Genomic DNA, 19995 nt, shown 5'->3' on the forward strand with positions numbered 1-19995 from the left:
GATCCAGAATGCAGCAGCGAGGGTTGTCTTCAATGAGCCAAAAACAGCTCACGTTACTCCTCTCCTCATCAGGTTACACTATCTACCAGTAGTCGCTCACATCAAATTCAAGGTACTGATGCTTGCCTACAAGACGACCACTGGCACGGCACCAACATACCTAAGCTCATTAGTTCAATCTTATGCACCCCAAGTGAACGACGCCTTGTGGTGCAATCCCAAAGAAGTTCAAATTCACTCTCACTGACCTTTTCCTGGACTGCGCCCAGCTGGTGGAATGACCTCCCGATCTCAATTCAAACAGCTGAGTCTTTACTCATTTTCCAAAAACATCTAAAGACTCATCTTTTTCGCCAGCACTTAACCAACTAATACTAGTACTTACCTTTTCTTTTCTTGTCTATCATATTCTTAAAAAAAAAAAAAAAAAAAAACCTGGCTACGTGTTCTGTACTAGACTAACTGAGACTTGTCATAGCACTTGTATACCATTGTTGTTCTCTTATTGATCTGATTGCTTCTATTGTTCTCATTTGTAAGTCGCTTTGGATAAAAGCCTCTGCTAAATGATTAAATGTTAAAAATGTTAAATGTTAAATGACTCGAGGGTGAGTAATTTATGGGATAATTTTAATTTTTGGGTGAACTAACCCTTTAAGGACCCTAGAAAGGGGAGCAGTCACTGAGTTAGCACACAGATATCCTCAGATAGCTATGTACTTAGGTAGGTATGAGAAGGGGAACTGACTGAAAAACTACCCAGACCACAAAGAGTGGGCTGTCTACTTATAACCTAAAGAGGGGAGACAACACTGTCTAGGTAAGGGCTGAAAGACTGCTACTTAAACCCTGAATAGGGGCGCAATCATTGAGCTAGCACACAGTTATCCTCAGAAAGCTCGAATCTAGGAAAAAGGGAACCAGCCCAGGAGGTAGCTGTAGTTGATTAAGCCCCGTCCTGCCCTAGCAAAGGCTGGAATATAACCACCCAAAGGTGTCCCAAACCTGTGTCAGTTCCAAACAGACACTAGGTAGCTTTCCTGCAGAGCTGCTCAGACCACAAATAGTGGGCTATCTACTTACTACCCTAACAGAGAAGATAGCACTGTCTAGGAAAGGGCTCAAGGAGACCGCTACGTAAAGACCCCAAGAAGGGGAGCAATCACTGAGCTAGCACTTAGATAACTATGTAACTGGGAAAGGCTACCAGACTGAAAGACATGGCTAGCCTAGATAGCTTTCCTGTAGAGCTGTCCAAACCACAAAGTGTGGGCTATCTACTTACTACCCTTACTGGGGAGATAGCATTTTATAGGCAAAGGCTCAGGTGACCACTACTTAAAGACCATCGGAGGGGGAGCGGTCACTGAGTTAGCACATAAATATCCTCAGATAGCTATGTCATACAGGAAGGAGCTACCAGAAGCGGGACAGACCGAACTACCAGACCATAGAATGGGCTAATTGCATATAAAAATACAGCCAGCCTATATTTACAGTAAACCTATCCTGCCACAACAGGGCTGGAATATGACCATCCTCAGGTCAGTCCACTTTAGGCTAGCAGCTATTGTGTCATTTACCAGAAACTCACAAGAGGGAGATTTCAGACCATCAGTAAAAAAGGATTTAGATATCTATGAGTGGAGATCTGGGAGAAACAGAAGACTCCCGGTGGCTGGACAATCAAGACCAGCCAAAAAAAGCTCATATAGTCAGCAGCAAGCTGGCTTCGGCTTCTGAAAAGCCCAGCAGCGAGCTATCAGGATCAGATGACTCAAATGACAGAGCGTCTGGATGCGCCAGAGCCCGCGGCAGAAGTCTTTGAAAGATCCATGCCCTTCTCAAACTTTTCCAGGAGCTCAGCCTGCGATACCTATGAGCTGAGTTTCTGCCGTGCCTCAGCAGCAGCGGGACACAACCTGCGAGGTGCAGACAGTTGCCACTTTCCCCCTGAAAAAAGGGACAAACGTGATCGGAGCTTAAGCACTTTCCCCCTGAAAAAAGGGACAAACGTGATTGGAGCTTACAAATTCCATTGTGCTGAGCGAGAGTGCTTCTCTGCTGTCTTCACGTGCGGAAACTTCCCAGTTCCCACTTATGAAGTTGTGAGCGCTTCATGTAAGCACTGCTGCAGTCTTAGACCCACCCCTAATGCACTCATTGGTTGAGACATGTGATGACGCCCATCCCAAGCCATTACTGATCAACATCCCACCCCTCCTGTGACCAATGGTTTGTCTGTATGTGTATTCAGAGCCAGTGAGCAAAGGACTTTCATAATAATAAAAAACTGCGTTAATGCACAATAAAATAATTGTCGGCGTTAATCAATTAATGCGTTAACACAATATTATTACACGGCTCTGTGGAATACTCGATTCTGATTGGTCAGTCGCGACATTCTGAGGTATTTTGTCCCTCGATAACAACCTGTAAAAGCTCATCCGGGTAACAGCAGTCGGCGCTGTCCTCTTGCTTGAACAATTTTTTTTCTTGTTGGAAGCTTTGGGTTTGTTTAGCTAATAAAAAATTAAAACGCGATTTAAAATGGTGTACAATTGTTTAATTATGTCATCCTGGTATCGCGGACTTGCTCTCGTTTCATACAAACGCAGCTGCTGCCATTTTGCTACGATTGTTTTGTACGCTATAATGGATTATAAGAGAACTAACAAACTGGTAAGGTTTTAAAACATTTTCGTCTTAATTATTTTATTGTCTTAATTATTTTGTGGTGAAATGTTGTGTAATACGTGGTTTGCCTGCACCGTTTCCCTTAAATGTCTGTTTAGTTTGAATTTGCCGCTTGCTCGAAACTGCTGTCTTCACGGAAGCTTTGCATTCAAATATTTCAACTCAACTCAATATTTCGCGTCTAATTATTTACTTATGTGGCAAGTAGCCGTGTAATAAGTGGGATAATGTACATCCAGCTGGTTGTTCTCAAGGAATAAACCCCTTCAGGCTGATCCTGATCACCCTGTCAGGGTTTATTCTACAAGAACAACCAGCTGGATGTACATTATCCCTTACATAATGCGTTAACTTGCCCAGTCCTAGTCTTTTTACATTTGAGCCCCTGCCCGAGGAACTCCTTGTATAAACATGATCATGTTTCATCAGTGTAGTGATTGTTGTCAGTGTGACTTACTGAACTGATCTGGATTCTTTAACCACAGGCAGCAGCTTCTGAAGAACTTCATCTGCTGTATTTTGAGCTCCAATAAACCATCTTAGATCAAAAACATCCATCTTCTGCTCTGATGTCAGCAACACATAAACCAGAGCTGACCACTGTGAAGAGGAGAGTTTGGCTTCTCTTATTTTTCCAGATTTTAGATAATGTTGGATCTCCTGCATCAGTGAACAGTCACCCAGTTCATTCAGACAGTGGAACAGATTGATGGATCTTTCTGGAGAGCGATTCTCCCTGATCTTCTGTTTGATGTACTGAACTGTTTCCTCTTTGTTGAAGGAGCAGCTTTCTATCTGTGTCAGTAGTTCTCGTAAGAGAGTCTGATTTGACTCCAGTGACAGACCCAGAAGAAAACGCAGGAAAAGATCCAGATGTCCATTCTTACTCTTTAAGGCATTATTCACAGCTCTCTGATGAAGCTCAGATATTAAATTACATTTCTTCTGGTTTAAAACCTTAGACAATAGACTTTGTTTGGTTTGGTCAAATACATTGATGTCGTCATTTGTAAAGGAGCAGTGTGCATATAGAGCTGCTAGATGTTCCTGGATGCTCAGATGAACAAAGCAGAAGACTTTCCCTTGATTCAAGCCAAACTCTCTGAAGGTCTGAGTGCACAATCCTGAGTACACTGATGCTTCTGTCTCATCAATGCCACACTCTCTCAGGTCTTCCTCACAGAAGATCAGGTTGCCTTTCACAAGCTGCTCAAAAGCCAGTTTCCCCAGTTTGACAATCATGTCTTTATCTTTGACTTTCTTCTCATAGTCCTTCTCATGTTTGATGTTGGTCTGAAGGATCAGAAAGTGTGTGTACATTTGAGTGAGAGTCTTGGGAATCTCTCCAGTCTCTGCTTCACACAGTATCTTCTCTAGAACAGTGGCTGAGATCCAGCAGAACACTGGGATGTGGCACATGATGTGGAGGCTCCTTGATGACTTCAGGTGTGAGATGACTGTATTGGCCAGACTCTGATCACTGATTCTCTTCCTGAAGTATTCCTCCTTCTGTGGCTCATTGAAGCCACGTACCTCTGTCACTCGGTGGACACACTCAGAGGGAATGAGATCAGCTGCTGCAGGTCTGGAGGTGATCCAGATGAGAGCAGAGGGAAGCAGATTCCCCACAATGAGGTTCATCAGCAGCTCGTCCACTGAGGCTGATTCACTTACATCACACAACCTCACATTGCTCTGAAAATCCAGAGACAGACGACACTCATCCAGACCATCAAAGATGAACAACACTTTATATTCATCACTGGATATTTCCATTTCTTTTGTTTCAGGGAAAAAGATATGAAGAAGATCTGAAAGACTGGTTTTTTTGTCCATCAAGTTGAGCTCTCTGAAAGGAAGTGGAAATATGAGCTGGACGTCCTGATTCTCTTTTCCTTCAGCCCAGTCCACAATGAACTTCTGCACAGAGACTGTTTTTCCAATGCCAGCGACTCCCTTTGTCAGCACAGTTCTGATGGCTTTGTCTTGTCTAGGTAATGGACTAAAGATGTCATTGCATTCGATTGGTGTGTCCTCTGTTGCTGCTCTCCTGGATTTTGTCTCAATCTGTCTCACCTCATGCTCATTATTGACCTCTCCACTTTCACTCTCTGTGATGTAGAGCTCTGTGTAGATCTCATTCAGGAGTGTTGGGTTTCGCTGCTTATCTTTTCCTTCATACAGACACTGAAATGTCTTTATAAGATTTGATTTGAATGTGCTTTGGACCAGTTGAGAGTCACAACTGAAAGATAAAAAAAAGATTACGGCATAAATTAAAGAGGTAAAATTGACAGTAATGTAAAATAACATCTGCTAATCATGTCATTAATCCTCTGGCTGTTGTGGATACATTGATATATATGTAGCAGAAGCATGGATGTTGTCATATATTAAACATTTGGGGCAAGTTAAAAAAGTAATCAATCTTTATATCTAGGCTAAATCTAGAAATGTTGTACCTCAGATTTGATTTGCTTTTCCCATTAAATATTACTGACTCTCCCATAGACGCTTCACTCTCCATGGACACACAGCTGTGCTCCTGTGAGTTTGATCTCTGCCACTGAAATTGACTTTAAAAGAATAGAAAAGTGTCCAGTTAAGCAAATATTCAGTTAGGCAGAAGAACATTAAGGCAGTGATTACTCATTGTGATCAAAATGATTATGACTGTTTGGGTTATTTGTGATTGCTAAGTAATTTCCCATATGTTGACATGAATAATTTCTGCTGATTATAAAAAGTAGGACTAAATTATAATATGAAAAAGTGGGAAACAAATGAACTATGTGTCTAATAAAAAATAATGTTGATTAATGTGAGTGAAGAACATGGTTACACCCTGAACTATAGACAATGTCACTGATCAAAACACTTAAGAGTGTTGATCAGCCAGCAGAGTTTAAAACAAGGTTACACAAACAAATCATCAGACAAGTTTAGTCCAGCAGCATGATGAAGTCTAGTTTTATTTTCATTTTTTTTTTATTTTTTTTTAAATTAAAGTCAGAGGAACCAAGTTTGAACATCCACCTGGTCTCCTCACTCATCTAGCCTTTTTTCTCATCTTTTATTTTCTTTTCGCTGAGAGTCTAATTTCTAAGTTTTCCAGTGAATCATTAGTTTTTGACTCTGGTCTTTGCCCCAGTGCAAATAATTGAATAATGCAATCAGGCAAACCCAGTTCCAAAGAAGTAATGCAAAGCAAATATAAATGATCCATTCTAGCTTCATTTTTGCATTTAATAGAAAACTTTAAAGCCCTTCTAAACAGCTGATACAAGGGTTAAATTAGTAATTGAAGTTCGGTTGATGGTTTGAACTGCAAAGATTTTTAAAAACTTGAGGGATTTCATTCTTTCACTCTCTACAAAGCTATTCTTCCTTGACTTTAATTCACCTGAGAGAATGAAAAATTATACCTCGGATCAGTTGATGTGTGTTTTTCTTCAAATGTTATTATGTTCTCTTTAGAATGATCACTTCTCATGGACAAAGGTCTGTGAAACAGAGTTTAATAAAGAGAAAAGGCATGCTTTAGATTCCACACTTCACACTTGGATATGCACCTAAAAATTTAACAAGATTTTAGTACCGTGTGGGGCTTTAGTTGATGGTTTGAATTACACAGATTTAAAAAAAAAAAAAAAAAAACCTTGGGGATTTCCTTCTTTAACTCCCTACAGCTATTCTTCCTTGACTTCAATGCACCTGACAGAATGAAATGTTATACCTCAGATCGGGTGATGTGTGATTTTCTTCAAATGTTATGATGTTCTCTTTTGAACAATCACTGTTCATGGACAAAGGTCTGTGAAACAGAGTTTAATAAAAAAAAAAAAAAAAAAAGCGAGATAAAACAATTTAGAGCAGAGAAATTAATTAATTAGTTTAATTTTACATGTAGATAAACCTAGCATAGAGATTCTATCTACCTTGTCTATCTAGACAGAAAGATTGTACCTCAGATCAGTAGATGTGCATTTTCCTTTAAATGTTATAATGTTTTCCTTAGACTGGTCACTCTTCATGGACACACAGCTGGGCTCCCGTGAGTTTGACCTCTGCCTGTGGAACCAAAATGAATAGAACAAAGACAACAGAAAAGAGATGATAGAATAAAGACAATAATTCTTATAGTTGATTTTACACGTAGATTATCTTCAAACAGAATTTTGTCGCTACAAAATAATTTTTAGGAATGTTGAAGAGTGATGACACCGCACAAGGAAAATGTTACAGAGACCACTCCATCCTAACTCATAAGTAGAAATACGAGAAAACCACTCAGAATATCTTCTCAACCCTGGCTCAACTGCCCTATTATAAGACAACAGATTCTTCCTTGAGTTCAATCCACCTGACAGAATGAAATGTTATACCTCAGATCAGGTGATGTGTGATTTTCTTCAAATGTTATGATGTTCTCTTTTGAACAGTCACTGTTCATGGACAAAGGTCTGTGAAACAGAGTTTGATAAATAAAAAAAAAGCGAGATAAAATAATATAGAGCAGAGAAATTAATTAATTAGTTTAATTTTACATGTAGATAAACCTAGCATAGAGATTCTATCTACCTTGTCTATCTAGACAGAAAGATTGTACCTCAGATCAGTAGATGTGCATTTTCCTTTAAATGTTATAATGTTTTCCTTAGACTGGTTACTCTTCATGGACACACAGCTGGGCTCTGGTGAGTTTAACCTCTGCCTGTGGAACCAAAATTAATAGAACAAAGACAACAGAAAAGAGATGATAGAATAAAGACAATAATTCTTATAGTTGATTTTACACGTAGATTATCTTCAAACAGAATTTTGTCGCTACAAGAGAATTTTTAGGAATGTTGAAGAGTGATGACACCGCACAAGGAAAATGTTACAGAGACCACTCCATCCTAACTCATAAGTAGAAATATGAGAAAACCACTCAGAATATCTTCTCAACCCTAGCTCAACTGCCCTATTATAAGACAACAGCTTTTCTATAACATCAAGATCATGTAAAGTCTCTGAATTACCTGCATCCTGGAGAAAAATCGACATCGTCAAATGTTTCTTTGTCCTCCATTACTGATTCAGTCTGAATGTAGCTGCGCAGGTACGTCTGATGAGTCAGAAACACTGAAAATGCATTTAAATGTCATTGGTAATTTACTTGAAGTTTACACTTTAATATTTTTTTTTCCATCATGATTGCTGTTTCCTACTTGTTTACCTTTTATTTAAATGTTTAATTAAAATGAAATAAGTGTGAAATGGATACTCTTTTTTTTCCATAAGGGATTATAAAATCATATATTGCAGTAATTTGATTAACAAAATAAATGCACATACAAAATGTAAACAGATGTCTACATATTACATTAATATTAATATAACCCACAGCCACTGTTGTTACCCTGGGTAGTGAGGTTGATTGTAACAACAGTACTCTATGTACTTGACATTACTTTACATAGAAAAAAAAGAGATGTTTTCAAAGTTGTTTCTTCTACAACATTTGGATGTTTAAAAGAGATGTTTCCTACACTGTACATATATGACCTACATCTCCACCAATAAGAACATTTGACATGAGAAATCCATGTTTAAGTACTTCATGTTTAAGTTTTTTTCTTTTTTTATGGTTAGTTAATGAGGAAGTCACTTAAAAGCAGCTCACCTGACTAATGTTCAATCACTTGGATCAAAATCACACAGGTTCCCATGTTCGTAGTTTCTCTTCAATTGTTTCCCCACCATGTAAATTCCTGTAAAGGCAACAACAAATATTACTATTTAACACTTTGATGTTTGTTTTTCTGATTTAAAGCATATTATAATGTCCTGGTGTAAAATGGCACACGGTGAACTCTTCAAATGCTTTCACTTCTGGCAGCAGAAGTTGCCGGTCTTGTTCAGAGAGAAAAAAATCCAGCTCATCCAGTTCATAAACGTGTTATGATGAAGACACAAGTACAGGCTTTGTTCAGTTACCATTTAGAGAAGATTTTATGATTCTATTTTGGCAAATAATTCTGTTATAGATACAAGCTCAAATAGGAGATTATTAACATGGCAAAGGTTTTAAGTGCAAGTAGCAGCCTACCTTTCTCAGGTCAAATGTTATTGATAACAATACATATAAAAATGTCCAAAGTTTTTTTCAAGTTGCTATTTTTTCCTGATGCAAACTAGTTTTCATTACACAGTATTTAATTTAGGCTATTCGATACAATAACTGCATCCACACAATAATAGCCCTCAATCAAGAGAAGTGCTGATGCACGTCACAGATGTCCAAGAGCCCTTTTCTGCTGGTCTTCTTTATTGGAAATATCTGCAGGTGAAAAAAATATGCAGTTTGTGTGGAATTGGATAGTGGATAAAATAGGCTCTTACATAAAAAATGTAAATCACACACACAAAGAACAATAATAATAATCATAAAACCGGATTGGTTTTAATGCTTTCTATGGGATGTTCTGCACATCAATACACATGGAGGAGCAGAAGATGAGCTGATTTCCACAGACGACAGCAGGTATATGTGTGTATGTCTGTGTTAGTGAATGTTTCTCATACCCTTTGTGGTAGACACACTGGGGCGCTGTTACACAACAAAACAAATCAGCATTAAAACAAGTTTTTCAGTAGAGCTGATAGCTGTCCAGCATGAAATAAGTTCAGGTTTCTGGCTATTTCATATATTTTTCAACTATATTTGAGAGCCCAAGATTGCAGGAACGTGCCAATGATCTAACTGGACAGAAAGAGAGTGACCTGCTGCAGTGAAGATTATACTTACCGTTATAATGGAGTCTGGGTTTAGAGAAGCACTTGAGCAAATGAACATCTATTAAATCAGAATAGACAAACTTTGAGCAGACGGGACAGTCAAATCCAGCTGAAACAAACAGAAGAGACAAAAAACGTGCAAAAATCAACTTATCATATTTGTAACATTTATTTTTCCTGTATTTATTATGTAGGACACTTGAGCAATATCGCACAGCATTTAGTTCTTGTCAGTAAACAGCCATTATAAGATTACGTGGCTTTAAAAAAAAAGCAATCTTGGAACTGTTGTAATCTCATCTGTGAGTCTATGTACTGTAATGTGCATTATCAGGTTAACACATTATGAACAATTTCTGATATTGCCTGATCTCCATGAGGGGAGAAAAAGAAGAAGAACCATTCAGAGAAGGAGTGTGAGAAGGTGGAGGATAGAGGTTTTGCTTATGTTGTTCTGGTAGTAAGAGACCTTGGCAGCAGAAACACTAAAGGAGAAAATTGACAGGAGAGACTGATAGACTTGCTCAGGTCAGCTAGGTCTTGTGTCATTTCCTCTCAGCAGCTCTGAGTTTGATTGATTGTTGTGAAGAGCATCTGTGATCTAGAGACTGGAGGTGAAAGGGCAGATATTGTGAAGAGAATGATGTTAAAGTGGAGCAGAGTGTTAGTAGCTTCATTAACATCAAGAGAAGAGAAGTGGTTAATAGAGGGAAGAGATGCCGACAGCAACCATGTAGGAGAGTGGTTCTCAACTCCAGTCCTCGGGACCCACTGCTCTGCACATTTTGTTTGTCTCCCTTATTTATTGCACCTGATTCAGATCATCAGCTCATTAGGAGAGAGATCCATGAACTGAACTGAGTGTGTCAGATTCAGAAACATTCAAAATGTGCAGAGCAGTGGGTCCCGAGGCCTGGAGTTGAGAACCACTGATGTAGGAGAGTGACAGCAAAGGATGAAGTGAAAGAAGACAAGAAGAGTCAGAGATGAGCATGAAGAGAGTGAGAGAGAACTGAAAAAAGTGGACAGAGAAATGTACCTTTGAAAAAGAGCATACACTGAACAAAATTATAAATCATGAGCTGCACTCAAAGATCTAAGACTTTTTCTATATACACAAAAGGCCTATTTCTCTCAAATATTGTTCACAAATCTGTGTTAGTGAGCACTTCTCCTTTGCCGAGATAATCCATCCACCTCACAGGTGTGCCATATCAAGATGCTGATTAGACAGCATGATTATTGCACAGGTGTGCCCTAGGCTGGCCACAATAAAAGGCCACTCTAAAATGTACATTACCGTGAAATTGGGCTACTTTAACACTGTTGCCGCGGGTTGTTTTTCATGTCCAGGATTGAAGCGACCCCAATAACGTGATATTTGGCCTGTGGAATGCAGATTTTAGCCCGAGGAACCCAGCCAAAAAACATGTATTTTTACCCTTCGAAATGCGTTTGGGTGGGTTTTGTTGTGAAAACCTGGCAACCCTGCCTGCGAGTGCCTCTGTGGCTAGGTATTGGAGTTTGTTCGCTCCGTTCCCAATATCCCAAAATGCAAACGTCGAATCAGACTTGTTCATCTATTGACCTTCGATCATTTCATTCTTCCGTGATGTTATCAAAATTAAATAATAAAACTGTATGGATAAAATTTGTGTGTTTGGTCAGTTTCTAATATCAGTAGCTCATGTTCATGATCACATGGAGTTTTAAATGATGGTAGGCCTGTGCTCATGTTCATACTTTTCAGTTGGCCAAGATTTCTAATCATTCAAGTAATATTCTAATTTTCTGAGATAATGAATTTGGGATTTTCCTTAGTTGTCAGTTATAATCATCAAAATTAAAAGAAATAAACATCTGAAATATATCAGTCTGTGTGTGATGAATGAATATAATATACAAGTTTCACTTTTTGAATGGAATTAGTGAAATAAATCAACTTTTTGATGATAGTACACACACACACACGCACTCAATCTCTCTCTCTCTCTCACACACACACAATATAAATCAATAGTATAGAAACACCTAATGTTGTTGGACAGAATAATGGTCATTCAGAAACAAAGCAAAAAATGACACATCTTTACATTCCAGAGCCCTTTGAATTTATTTATACATGATTAATATTGGGAAAAAAAAATTAACAGCATTTATCAAAAACATTCACAACTGGTTCATCTATTTTAAATATAATTTAAAAAATCTATGTGTACAGAAAATATCTTTGATTAGGTCTTTCATGTTCTTCAGTCATAGCCTCTATACTCATGTCTTTTCTAAACAACTCTTCCTTTGTTTAAAAACAGTTCAATAGAAAGTCCTGTTAGGGAATATGTGTTCCATCTTGTGGTTATCGATCATGAAACCACTGTTATGTTACCCTAACCTGAAGCAGTACTGCAGTCCACCATCTGATCTCTGAAGAGCTTCATGGGTAAAGATGGCAGCTAGATTACTGTGAAACAGCCTTCAGGTCTGCTAACAGAACTGTGCAAAGTATACGCATGATTTCATTTTGATTTGGCACAAGCAGGTTTTAGGTCCATATAAGTCTCAGATAGTGATGGATTCATCATCTAGAGTCAAAGCGAGTCAGATCATGGAGAAAATATTAGCTGAGCCCTTTTCTGTTGCTCTTCTTTATTTGAATCATCTGCAGAAAGAAAAAAATACTTAGTAATTTTTTTTTTCTTTTCAAAATTGTTGGTTACTGATGACACCACTGTCTAACAACCGACCTGTTTTAATGTGAATCTGTGGGATGTTCTGGACATGACCTGTTGACCTCAAACCATTCATCAATACACCTGGAGGAGCAGAAGATGAGATGATTTCCACAGACCACAGCAGGTATGTGTGTGTATGACTGTGTTAGTGAATGTTTCTCGTACACTTTGTGGTAGACACAGAGACAGGGCAGTCGAGCGATGGTGTCCCCCTGAACCATGTCATCCAGACTTGAACACGAGTCCTGGGACAAAACATCATCTACAGAAAGAGAAAACATCACTATCAGCATCAGAGAAGCTCAGAGCGGCAGCTGATGACACACCGGGGGCGCTGTTACACAACAAAACAAATCAGCATTTAAACAAGTTTTTCAGTGGAGCTGAAAGCTGTCCAGCATGAAATAAGTTCAGGTTTTTGTTTATTTCAGATATTTTTTAATAGCTTCAGCTCTGTTTGAGAGCCCAAGATTGCAGGAACGGGCCAATGATCTAACTGGACAGAAAGAGAGTGACCTGCTGCAGGGAAGATTATTCTTACCGTTATAATGGAGTCTGGGTTTAGAGAAACACTTGAGCAGATGAACATCTATTTCATCAGAACAGACAAACTTTGAGCACATGGGACAGTCAAATCCAGCTGAAACAAACAAAAGAGACAAAAATCATGCATAACTTATATTTGCTACATTTATTTTTCCTGAATTTATTCTGTAGGTCACTTGAGCAGAATTGCACAGCATTTAGTTCCTGTGCCTATAAAAAAATGTGTGATCTCCTGTGCATTATCAGGTTATCACAATATGAACAATATGTAATACATAAAACTCATGGCACGTGGTTGTGCTGCACATGGCTGAATGATTATACAGCTGGATTTGCCAACATGTTTCATTTCAAACAAAGTTCATTATGAAGCCATAAAGTTCTTTATGATTACACAAATCTCTGTAGGCATGCAAAGGTCTGCCTGAATCAATATAGACAAAGAGGAAATATAATTAATCCTTTCTTACTATATATTATGCATTGAACATTTTACCCAGCAAGCTAAGAGAAATCTGGGTAACAGGCTGCATTTTATTCTGTGCATTAAACACCCAGTCTTTACACAATGCAAAAATATGCTTTGGCATAATTATGCAACAGAATACAATGCAGAGCATTGAGATCAAAGCTTAATTATAATGCATTTCTGATGTGCATAGACAGAAAAAAAAAAAAAAAAAAAAAAAAATTCAAAATGAAGTGTGATTGTGTGTTGAACATGTTTCCTGTTCTTTGTACATTCACATTTAAAGGGGTCCTATTATGCAAAGTCTTGATTTTGTTTTGGGGGTGCACTAGAACAGGTTTTCATACTAGGTTGTTCGAAAAACACATTATGTTTCACATATTTTACATTATTACAACACCTCTATGCCCAGTCTGGCATGAACGGCTGGAATAGTTCCTGTATCAAATGAAGGCCCGCCTTCTGAAATATGAGATGTGCTGTGATTGGTTAGCTGGGCCAGTGTGTGTTGTGATTGGCAGCACTCGGCGCCTGGTCGGGAAATGTCATGCCCCTTACCATAGCCGCCTGCGAGCTTTAGTTTAAATATTGCATCAAAATCAAATCAATTCGAGTGCGATTTAAACCTGGATGATTGTAACCACTCTAAGCTCGTCTGCCTCGGGAAAGCTAGCATGTCTCCGACACAGTGATAACACTCGTTGCCTTCTCTAGTGCAGCTCAACCAGGTCTCGTCTCATCCCATTCGTCGATCTTTGTGATATCACAAATCCCGGAAAATATTTGTTGTAGTCCAAACGAGTCATTCGTTGTAGATTTTGAAAAGTGATTTCTGTTAAATAAAATATCTCCTTTTGAAGTGGACTTTGAGCTTTGTAACTTTGCAGATCTTTTTTATGCTCAAACAGCAAGATTACAGACTAACTAAAAGCACAATAGCACCCCTTTAATAATAATGAGAACTTATTCACAACAACTAATGCATTGACCCGTCAATCACTAACTAGTTAAGCAGGGCAAATGTTATCACTGAGAGTATAAATGCTTGTAAGTGCTTGGTTACAGACACACACACACACACCTGTTTATCAGTGTCAGCCTGTACTGACAAAACATTAACAGGAAGTAAATAATAAAAAAAAAAGGTAGGTCAGCTGTGTATTGATTGGGAGGAGCCTTCTGACACATCACAGCATCTCCAGACTGATTACACAGATAAACAGCTTTTACAAGAAGCCAATATAAGACAGAGCTGTGTGCATTTATGTGTTTGTGGCCCATTGGAATCAAAGGGAACTCTATCTGACTCTCCTCTGACAGGCGGTTAAAGGTCAAAGTGAAACACATACTTGAGTTATGACGACAAAGGTTGCTTAAGGATCACTGCTGTCCCAATAAAAACACTCTCTATTATGTTTAATATGGCATACAAATAAGTCAGTGCACATCAGATCAGACCAGGCGCCAGATTCATGACACATTAAGAATAAAATTCTTTGTAACTGATATTTTCTTACTTTCTACCAAAATAAAAAAAAACAAAAAAATTATTTATTACCAACAACAACCAAAAAAAATTATCATATATTTATATATTTATATATTTAGATTGCTCTAAAATGAATTAATAAACCTAAGAATTTTAATTCCTGAAAAAAAGGAACGTCCTTTAAATATTTCATAAATAACCTCCTAATGAAACTAAGATGTCTAATGAATATATTTAAATGTAAGACAACTAACTAAAATATTTCTTATTATTACAAACAAATAAAGTATTACTCATGAGTACTGACCAATTAATTTTCAGCTATTATTATGCAATAACAGTTAATAATTCAAAATACTCAATTCAAAGCAAAATACATAACAAAATAACCATTTAAAATTCATGTGAAGTGAGTCCATTTTGCTGAAATTAACTTCATGTTGCATTGCTTTTTCTCGACTGCTAAACACTATAACTACAGTGCCAAACCATTCATTCTTAAAACATGGGATACTCCACGGAAAATGAAAATTTCATCCGCGCCACAAGGAGCATTTCTACACAGCATACGGTGCATCCTGTGGCCCACGGCTGGAGAGCATACAGACACTTGAGAGACACAGAGAAGATTGTTGACAAAGGAATTGTTGAATAAAGTTGTTACTTTTGTTTGCTTCGCTTACAAAAAGTGTTCCAGTCGCTTCATATTATGGATTATTCTGATGATGACTTTCATACCTTTTATGGACCTTGTTATTTATTTATTTATTTGTCTCAAGCCTCCAAGTTTTCATCCAAAATATCTTAAATTGTGTTCTGAAGATGAACTGAGCTTTTACAGGTTTGGAACGACATGGTGGTAAGTGATTAATGACTAAATTTTCATTTTGGGGTGGAATATCCCTTTAACACATTTGACCTGTTTTCACAAACGTTTTAGTTTGCGCAGTGTTTTCTGCAAAAAAAAATAAATAAAAATCTACTCAAAAGTGCCCTCATTCACAAAATTAACAACCATCTCATCCATAAAAAAACAACAAACACACAATACAATTACCTCAAGAATCACAATATGAACTCAAATAGCATACATTTATCCATATGTGAACATTAAGTAGCAAAACTGATGACACATCAGTCAGAATCTCAGGACGATATTAAAAGGAGCACATGTGATTCTGTGATTTGGAAAATGAATCCTACTAGTGGGAGACAGAGAGCAAGGGGGGGGGGGAGAAAACTGAAGGGGACGGGGTCAAAGGACATTTATTCCTGATGAAATACAGAGCACGAGTTGACCATGTTCTTGTGCATGAGGAAAGCTGGCCAACAGGCTCATCTACAGGGTTTCTACACTTTACACATACAGTATAATTAAAGTACACAGTAACAGTACTTTAGATGAGAGAACTTTTACTTTTTCTATGTACAGTAAACACTTTAGCACAAGTTGTACATCCTCAAACTCATAACTGTTGAACTGATTTGTAGCCTGTACTGTATGTGTATTGTATTTTTGCAGGACTGAGAGATGCGTGTTCATATTCAATTCTTTGATATTTGATCTTTTCTTTTCTAGTGCTTTTCATCTACTGAACTGTAAGACCTCTTTACAGCAGTGTAATGAAAATAATCTTTTCTTAAAGCTTATTGTTGAATTTCACTGTTTCTGCTATATTTATGTAGCTGCTCTATTTATGTTGTATACTGTACGAGACATTGAGCTGGAAAATGATACCTGATTGCCAAAAGAAGGTTTTTGCAACAGCGTTATGAATTGATCTCACTAGTATGTAAGACTGTGTTGTAGAGTGTGTGTTTTTGATGGGTTGTGTGTCATGTCTGAGGGCAAAGTTTCTTTTTTTAGCAAAATTGAATGGTTTTGAGTGGAGAGTTTCATTTTGACCTGAAAGTAGGAAGTATGGGGAATTGGGTGAGAGGTTATGGATTTGTGTTTAGAGTTTTGAGAAAATAAGGCAAACTTTCAAGAAATGTGTTTAAGCAATTGAGAAAAACTGTAAAAAACAAAACAAAACAACAACTCCAAGTTGATCAGTAAGTTTTCAAGAAATACCATCAAATCTTGAGGAATTTACCTTAAGAAACGTCGGTTAAAATTTGGTTAATGCACATTCTGTTTGCGTTCTCTGACACTTATATTGTCCAAATTTTCATGTTTCTGAAAACACTAAGCTCATGATGTGAACTGACACAGCAACAAATATTATTGATGAAGAACACACTTATCTTACTGAACACACTGCATCTGGAGCAGCCACATGACACACACATGCTTCCTGCACTTTAACCTTCACACTCCAGTTTGACCCAAATCATGTGCATTGACGCAAAGAGCAGAATGTCCCTTCAGTCTTTGCTATCCCAGTTATAAGTACACCATTTGTGGGTTGATTTCCGTGAAAAGTATAAACACTGCGACACTTCCAACACACTATTCTCTCAGTCATTTTTTTTTCAGCTTGATGCTGAAACTGCAATAGCAGAAAAATGTTTTAAGGGTGATTTTCTTAAAAAAAAATTTTTTATAGAATTATATGTCAGACTGTGACTCATAACATCAAAAAGGTGGCAATCAAACACTTGCTCAGTTAATGCAAACATGATTCATAAAAAGGATTTCAACAGGAACTAATCAACATAAACTACTATCAAGCATGAATTATTTAATACAAACTGTCTAATTCTGTTTTATCTCACGTTCACACATTAACATTATCGCAATAAGATGTTCCCCGTCAGCAAAATGTTCCTCCCTGATTCTTATCAATCTGACCTACTATCAAGCATGAATTATTTAATACAAACTGTCATTATCGCAATAAGATCAAATCTGGAACATCTCCCCAAACCCTCTTAATGTTTGATGTTTATTGCCACTCAAAGGTCACAAAAATACAATATTGCGGTTTGCCCTTCAAGTTCTCAAGCAAACTATCTGGAAAGACAGACCTTGCATACAAGAGACAACAAAACATTCACTCATTAGCATTATATCACCCGATTCAACCCACATAAACACATCAGGAATGTTAAAGGACCACATTTCCATGTAGTCTTATTCTTGGATAAGGAACTCTCTGTGTTTAGTTACCATAAAACCTCTACAACAAATCAACAGTCACCGTGCAGTTCTGATCGCAGGCCATTCAGAACATGATGTGTGCAGAAACACACACATTTACCAATGATAAAACCATCAACGCATAAGCCGTAAATCAACACTCAATCATGCTACATCTATCCCTACATCAAACAAAAATGCAGTATAATGCACACATTACCTTATTATGATAAGCTCCCATAATAATCAAATAAGATACATTAAGTATGATACTGCATAATCAAGTAATCATATTGAACCAGTGAGGTACATTACAATAAAAATGTATGGACATATATGGAATTATTGGCATCATTATATAACCATACCATAATCTTATGATTTCATCAATAATCTGCATTAAATTCTAAAGTATATACTGTATGACCTATAATGATTGATTCATTATAATATACAATAACACATATGAGCTTGATTATGATAAGGCCATATAATAAGATAATACATTATATAAAGTCAACATGATTCATTATTATACATTATAATGCATACAACTATGATATTGTCATATAACACCAATAAAATAAACTGTTATACAGTACATTTATGGACATATTGACATTATCTGAAAACACTTTTATCCAGTGACTACAAATAAGGAGAAGCAATCATCAAAAAGAGAGCAACAGTACACAAGTGATGTGACAAGTCTCAGTTAGTCTAGCACAGTACACATAGAAAGGTGTTATTTTAAATAAATTACAGCAAATAGAATAGAACAGAATATGTATAAGTGTTAATATTAATTGGTCAGGTGGTGGCAAAAAAAAGATATGTCAACGAGATTAATTATAATATTATAATTTATCACTATGATATTGTCATATAAAAAAGTTTGATAATAATTTAAGGACAAAAAGCAACATTATAATATATCAATCGTAAAAGTTATATAGTTGTGATTACTTGTGATTATTCATCAAGTTCAACAAGATTCATTACAATATATTATTATGCATATTTTGCATATGCATACATTTTATATATTAACATTCGTCTATATTTTACATATTAAAAAGCTGAATAATCATATAAGGCCAATAAGCCTCATTCTAATGTGTATGGAATAATTATGAGAATAACCTACATTATATATTATCATAACACACGTGATCTTGTGACTATTATAAAAACATATAAGGCAATTCATCATATAAGGTGAACAAAATTTATTATTATAATGCATACGACTTTTGCATGATATTGTTTGATATTATCATATTAAAAAAGTTGTATAATCAAATATATTATTATTATTATTATTATTATTATTATTATTGACACATACCTATATTATTGTTATTATATGAACATATAACCATATGGTCATTAATATAAACAATATATATCACAATACTTGTAATTATGATAAGGTCATAAAATAAGTTAATTCATCATGTGAGATCAACAAGATTCATTAAAGGTCAAAATATATCCCATAGTCAGATGCATTATATGATATTAACGAGCAGGAGTTTGCCCGGTGTCTTACCGCCCAGCAGGTGAGGTGTGAGGTGTGCAGGTAAGGAGCCGATCAGCAGCGTTCTCTGCCCGTCTGGCTCATCTCTCCGGCCGCCGGTCGGAATAACGGCGCTCTGGATGAACGAACCGGGTGTTTGCGATGAATACTGGACCCGTTCACCGATCTGTCCAGTCGAACCGCCCGCGTAATAGCGCAGAATCGCAGCTCGCCCGTCAGAGTTGGACAAATCGGAACCAGAGTAAGATCGGACCCGAACCCCCACGGACGGACTGCTCTGTTTCGGACCCATACTGTATAATATAATCACTACTTACAAAACCTAAGAGACTCAAACTGATGCGCAAAAATATCGAGACCGATGCATGCAAAATATGCACCAAACACGCAAAAGAGAAAAGCGCAAACAACTTTGCACACTTCCGACAGCCGATGTGAGTAAATCCTGTCGAGCACACCGCAAACCAACTCAAACAGACGCCAAAGATCACATGAGATGCTGCTGCTGCTGCTGTTTGTATCGTGGAGCGTTAGCGCTTCCTGCTGAACTGGAGTGTGACGCTGGGGAACTTCGCAACATTAACGCTGTGTTGCATTGTCACCAGTTTTACTGCGCAAATATTCAATGTAACATTTTCATCAAACCAAATTCCAGCA

At 37.3% G+C, this 19995-nt stretch overlaps 2 protein-coding genes across 8 annotated transcripts in view; both read right to left on the reverse strand.

Moving 5' to 3' along the window:
* Positions 1-10218, reverse strand: part of LOC109102635 (NACHT, LRR and PYD domains-containing protein 12-like) — a 28881-nt gene extending 18663 nt beyond the window's left edge. For 2 of the 7 annotated variants that reach the window (XM_042776177.1, XM_042776174.1), the window contains exons 1-10: positions 9491-10218; positions 8366-9292; positions 7722-7824; positions 7307-7411; positions 7083-7160; positions 6664-6768; positions 6434-6511; positions 6123-6200; positions 5160-5273; positions 3155-4942 (exon numbers count right to left, since the gene is read on the reverse strand). In XM_042776177.1, the coding sequence (XP_042632111.1) occupies positions 3155-4942; positions 5160-5273; positions 6123-6200; positions 6434-6511; positions 6664-6768; positions 7083-7160; positions 7307-7411; positions 7722-7771 (2396 nt within the window). In that variant the 5' untranslated portion in view covers positions 7772-7824; positions 8366-9292; positions 9491-10218. Of the gene's footprint in view, positions 1-3154; positions 4943-5159; positions 5274-6122; positions 6201-6433; positions 6512-6663; positions 6769-7082; positions 7161-7306; positions 7412-7721; positions 7825-8365 lie in introns of all 7 variants that reach the window. The other 5 variants (XM_042776176.1, XM_042776175.1, XM_042776180.1 and 2 more) reach the window with 5 other exon arrangements.
* Positions 10219-11566: 1348 nt separating this feature from the next.
* Positions 11567-19893, reverse strand: LOC109102628 (E3 ubiquitin-protein ligase znrf2-like). The gene is made up of 5 exons (XM_042776183.1): positions 19351-19893; positions 12754-12852; positions 12378-12474; positions 12225-12293; positions 11567-12139 (listed from the first exon to the last, which is right to left on the reverse strand). The coding sequence occupies exons 1-4, from the start codon at positions 19628-19630 to the stop codon at positions 12230-12232; spliced, it is 540 nt and encodes a 179-aa protein (XP_042632117.1). The 5' UTR covers positions 19631-19893; the 3' UTR covers positions 11567-12139; positions 12225-12229.
* Positions 19894-19995: the final 102 nt, after the last annotated feature.

The sequence above is a fragment of the Cyprinus carpio genome, chromosome A19 (genome assembly GCF_018340385.1).
Source record: "Cyprinus carpio isolate SPL01 chromosome A19, ASM1834038v1, whole genome shotgun sequence".
NCBI classification, from domain to species: Eukaryota; Metazoa; Chordata; class Actinopteri; order Cypriniformes; family Cyprinidae; genus Cyprinus; species Cyprinus carpio.

What these genes read in the sequence shown, in the direction of transcription:
- LOC109102628 (XM_042776183.1), bottom strand. Translation starts at nt 19,630, where the DNA reads ATGGGTCCGAAACAGAGCAGTCCGTCCGTGGGGGTTCGGGTCCGATCT. An exon ending in ACCCAGACTCCATTATAACG is followed by an intron (nt 12,475 to 12,753) that starts GTAAGAATAATC and finishes CTCTTTCTGTAG; the next exon opens with ATGATGTTTTGTCCCAGGAC. An exon ending in CTCTGTGTCTACCACAAAGT is followed by an intron (nt 12,294 to 12,377) that starts GTACGAGAAACA and finishes CTGCTCCTCCAG; the next exon opens with GTGTATTGATGAATGGTTTG.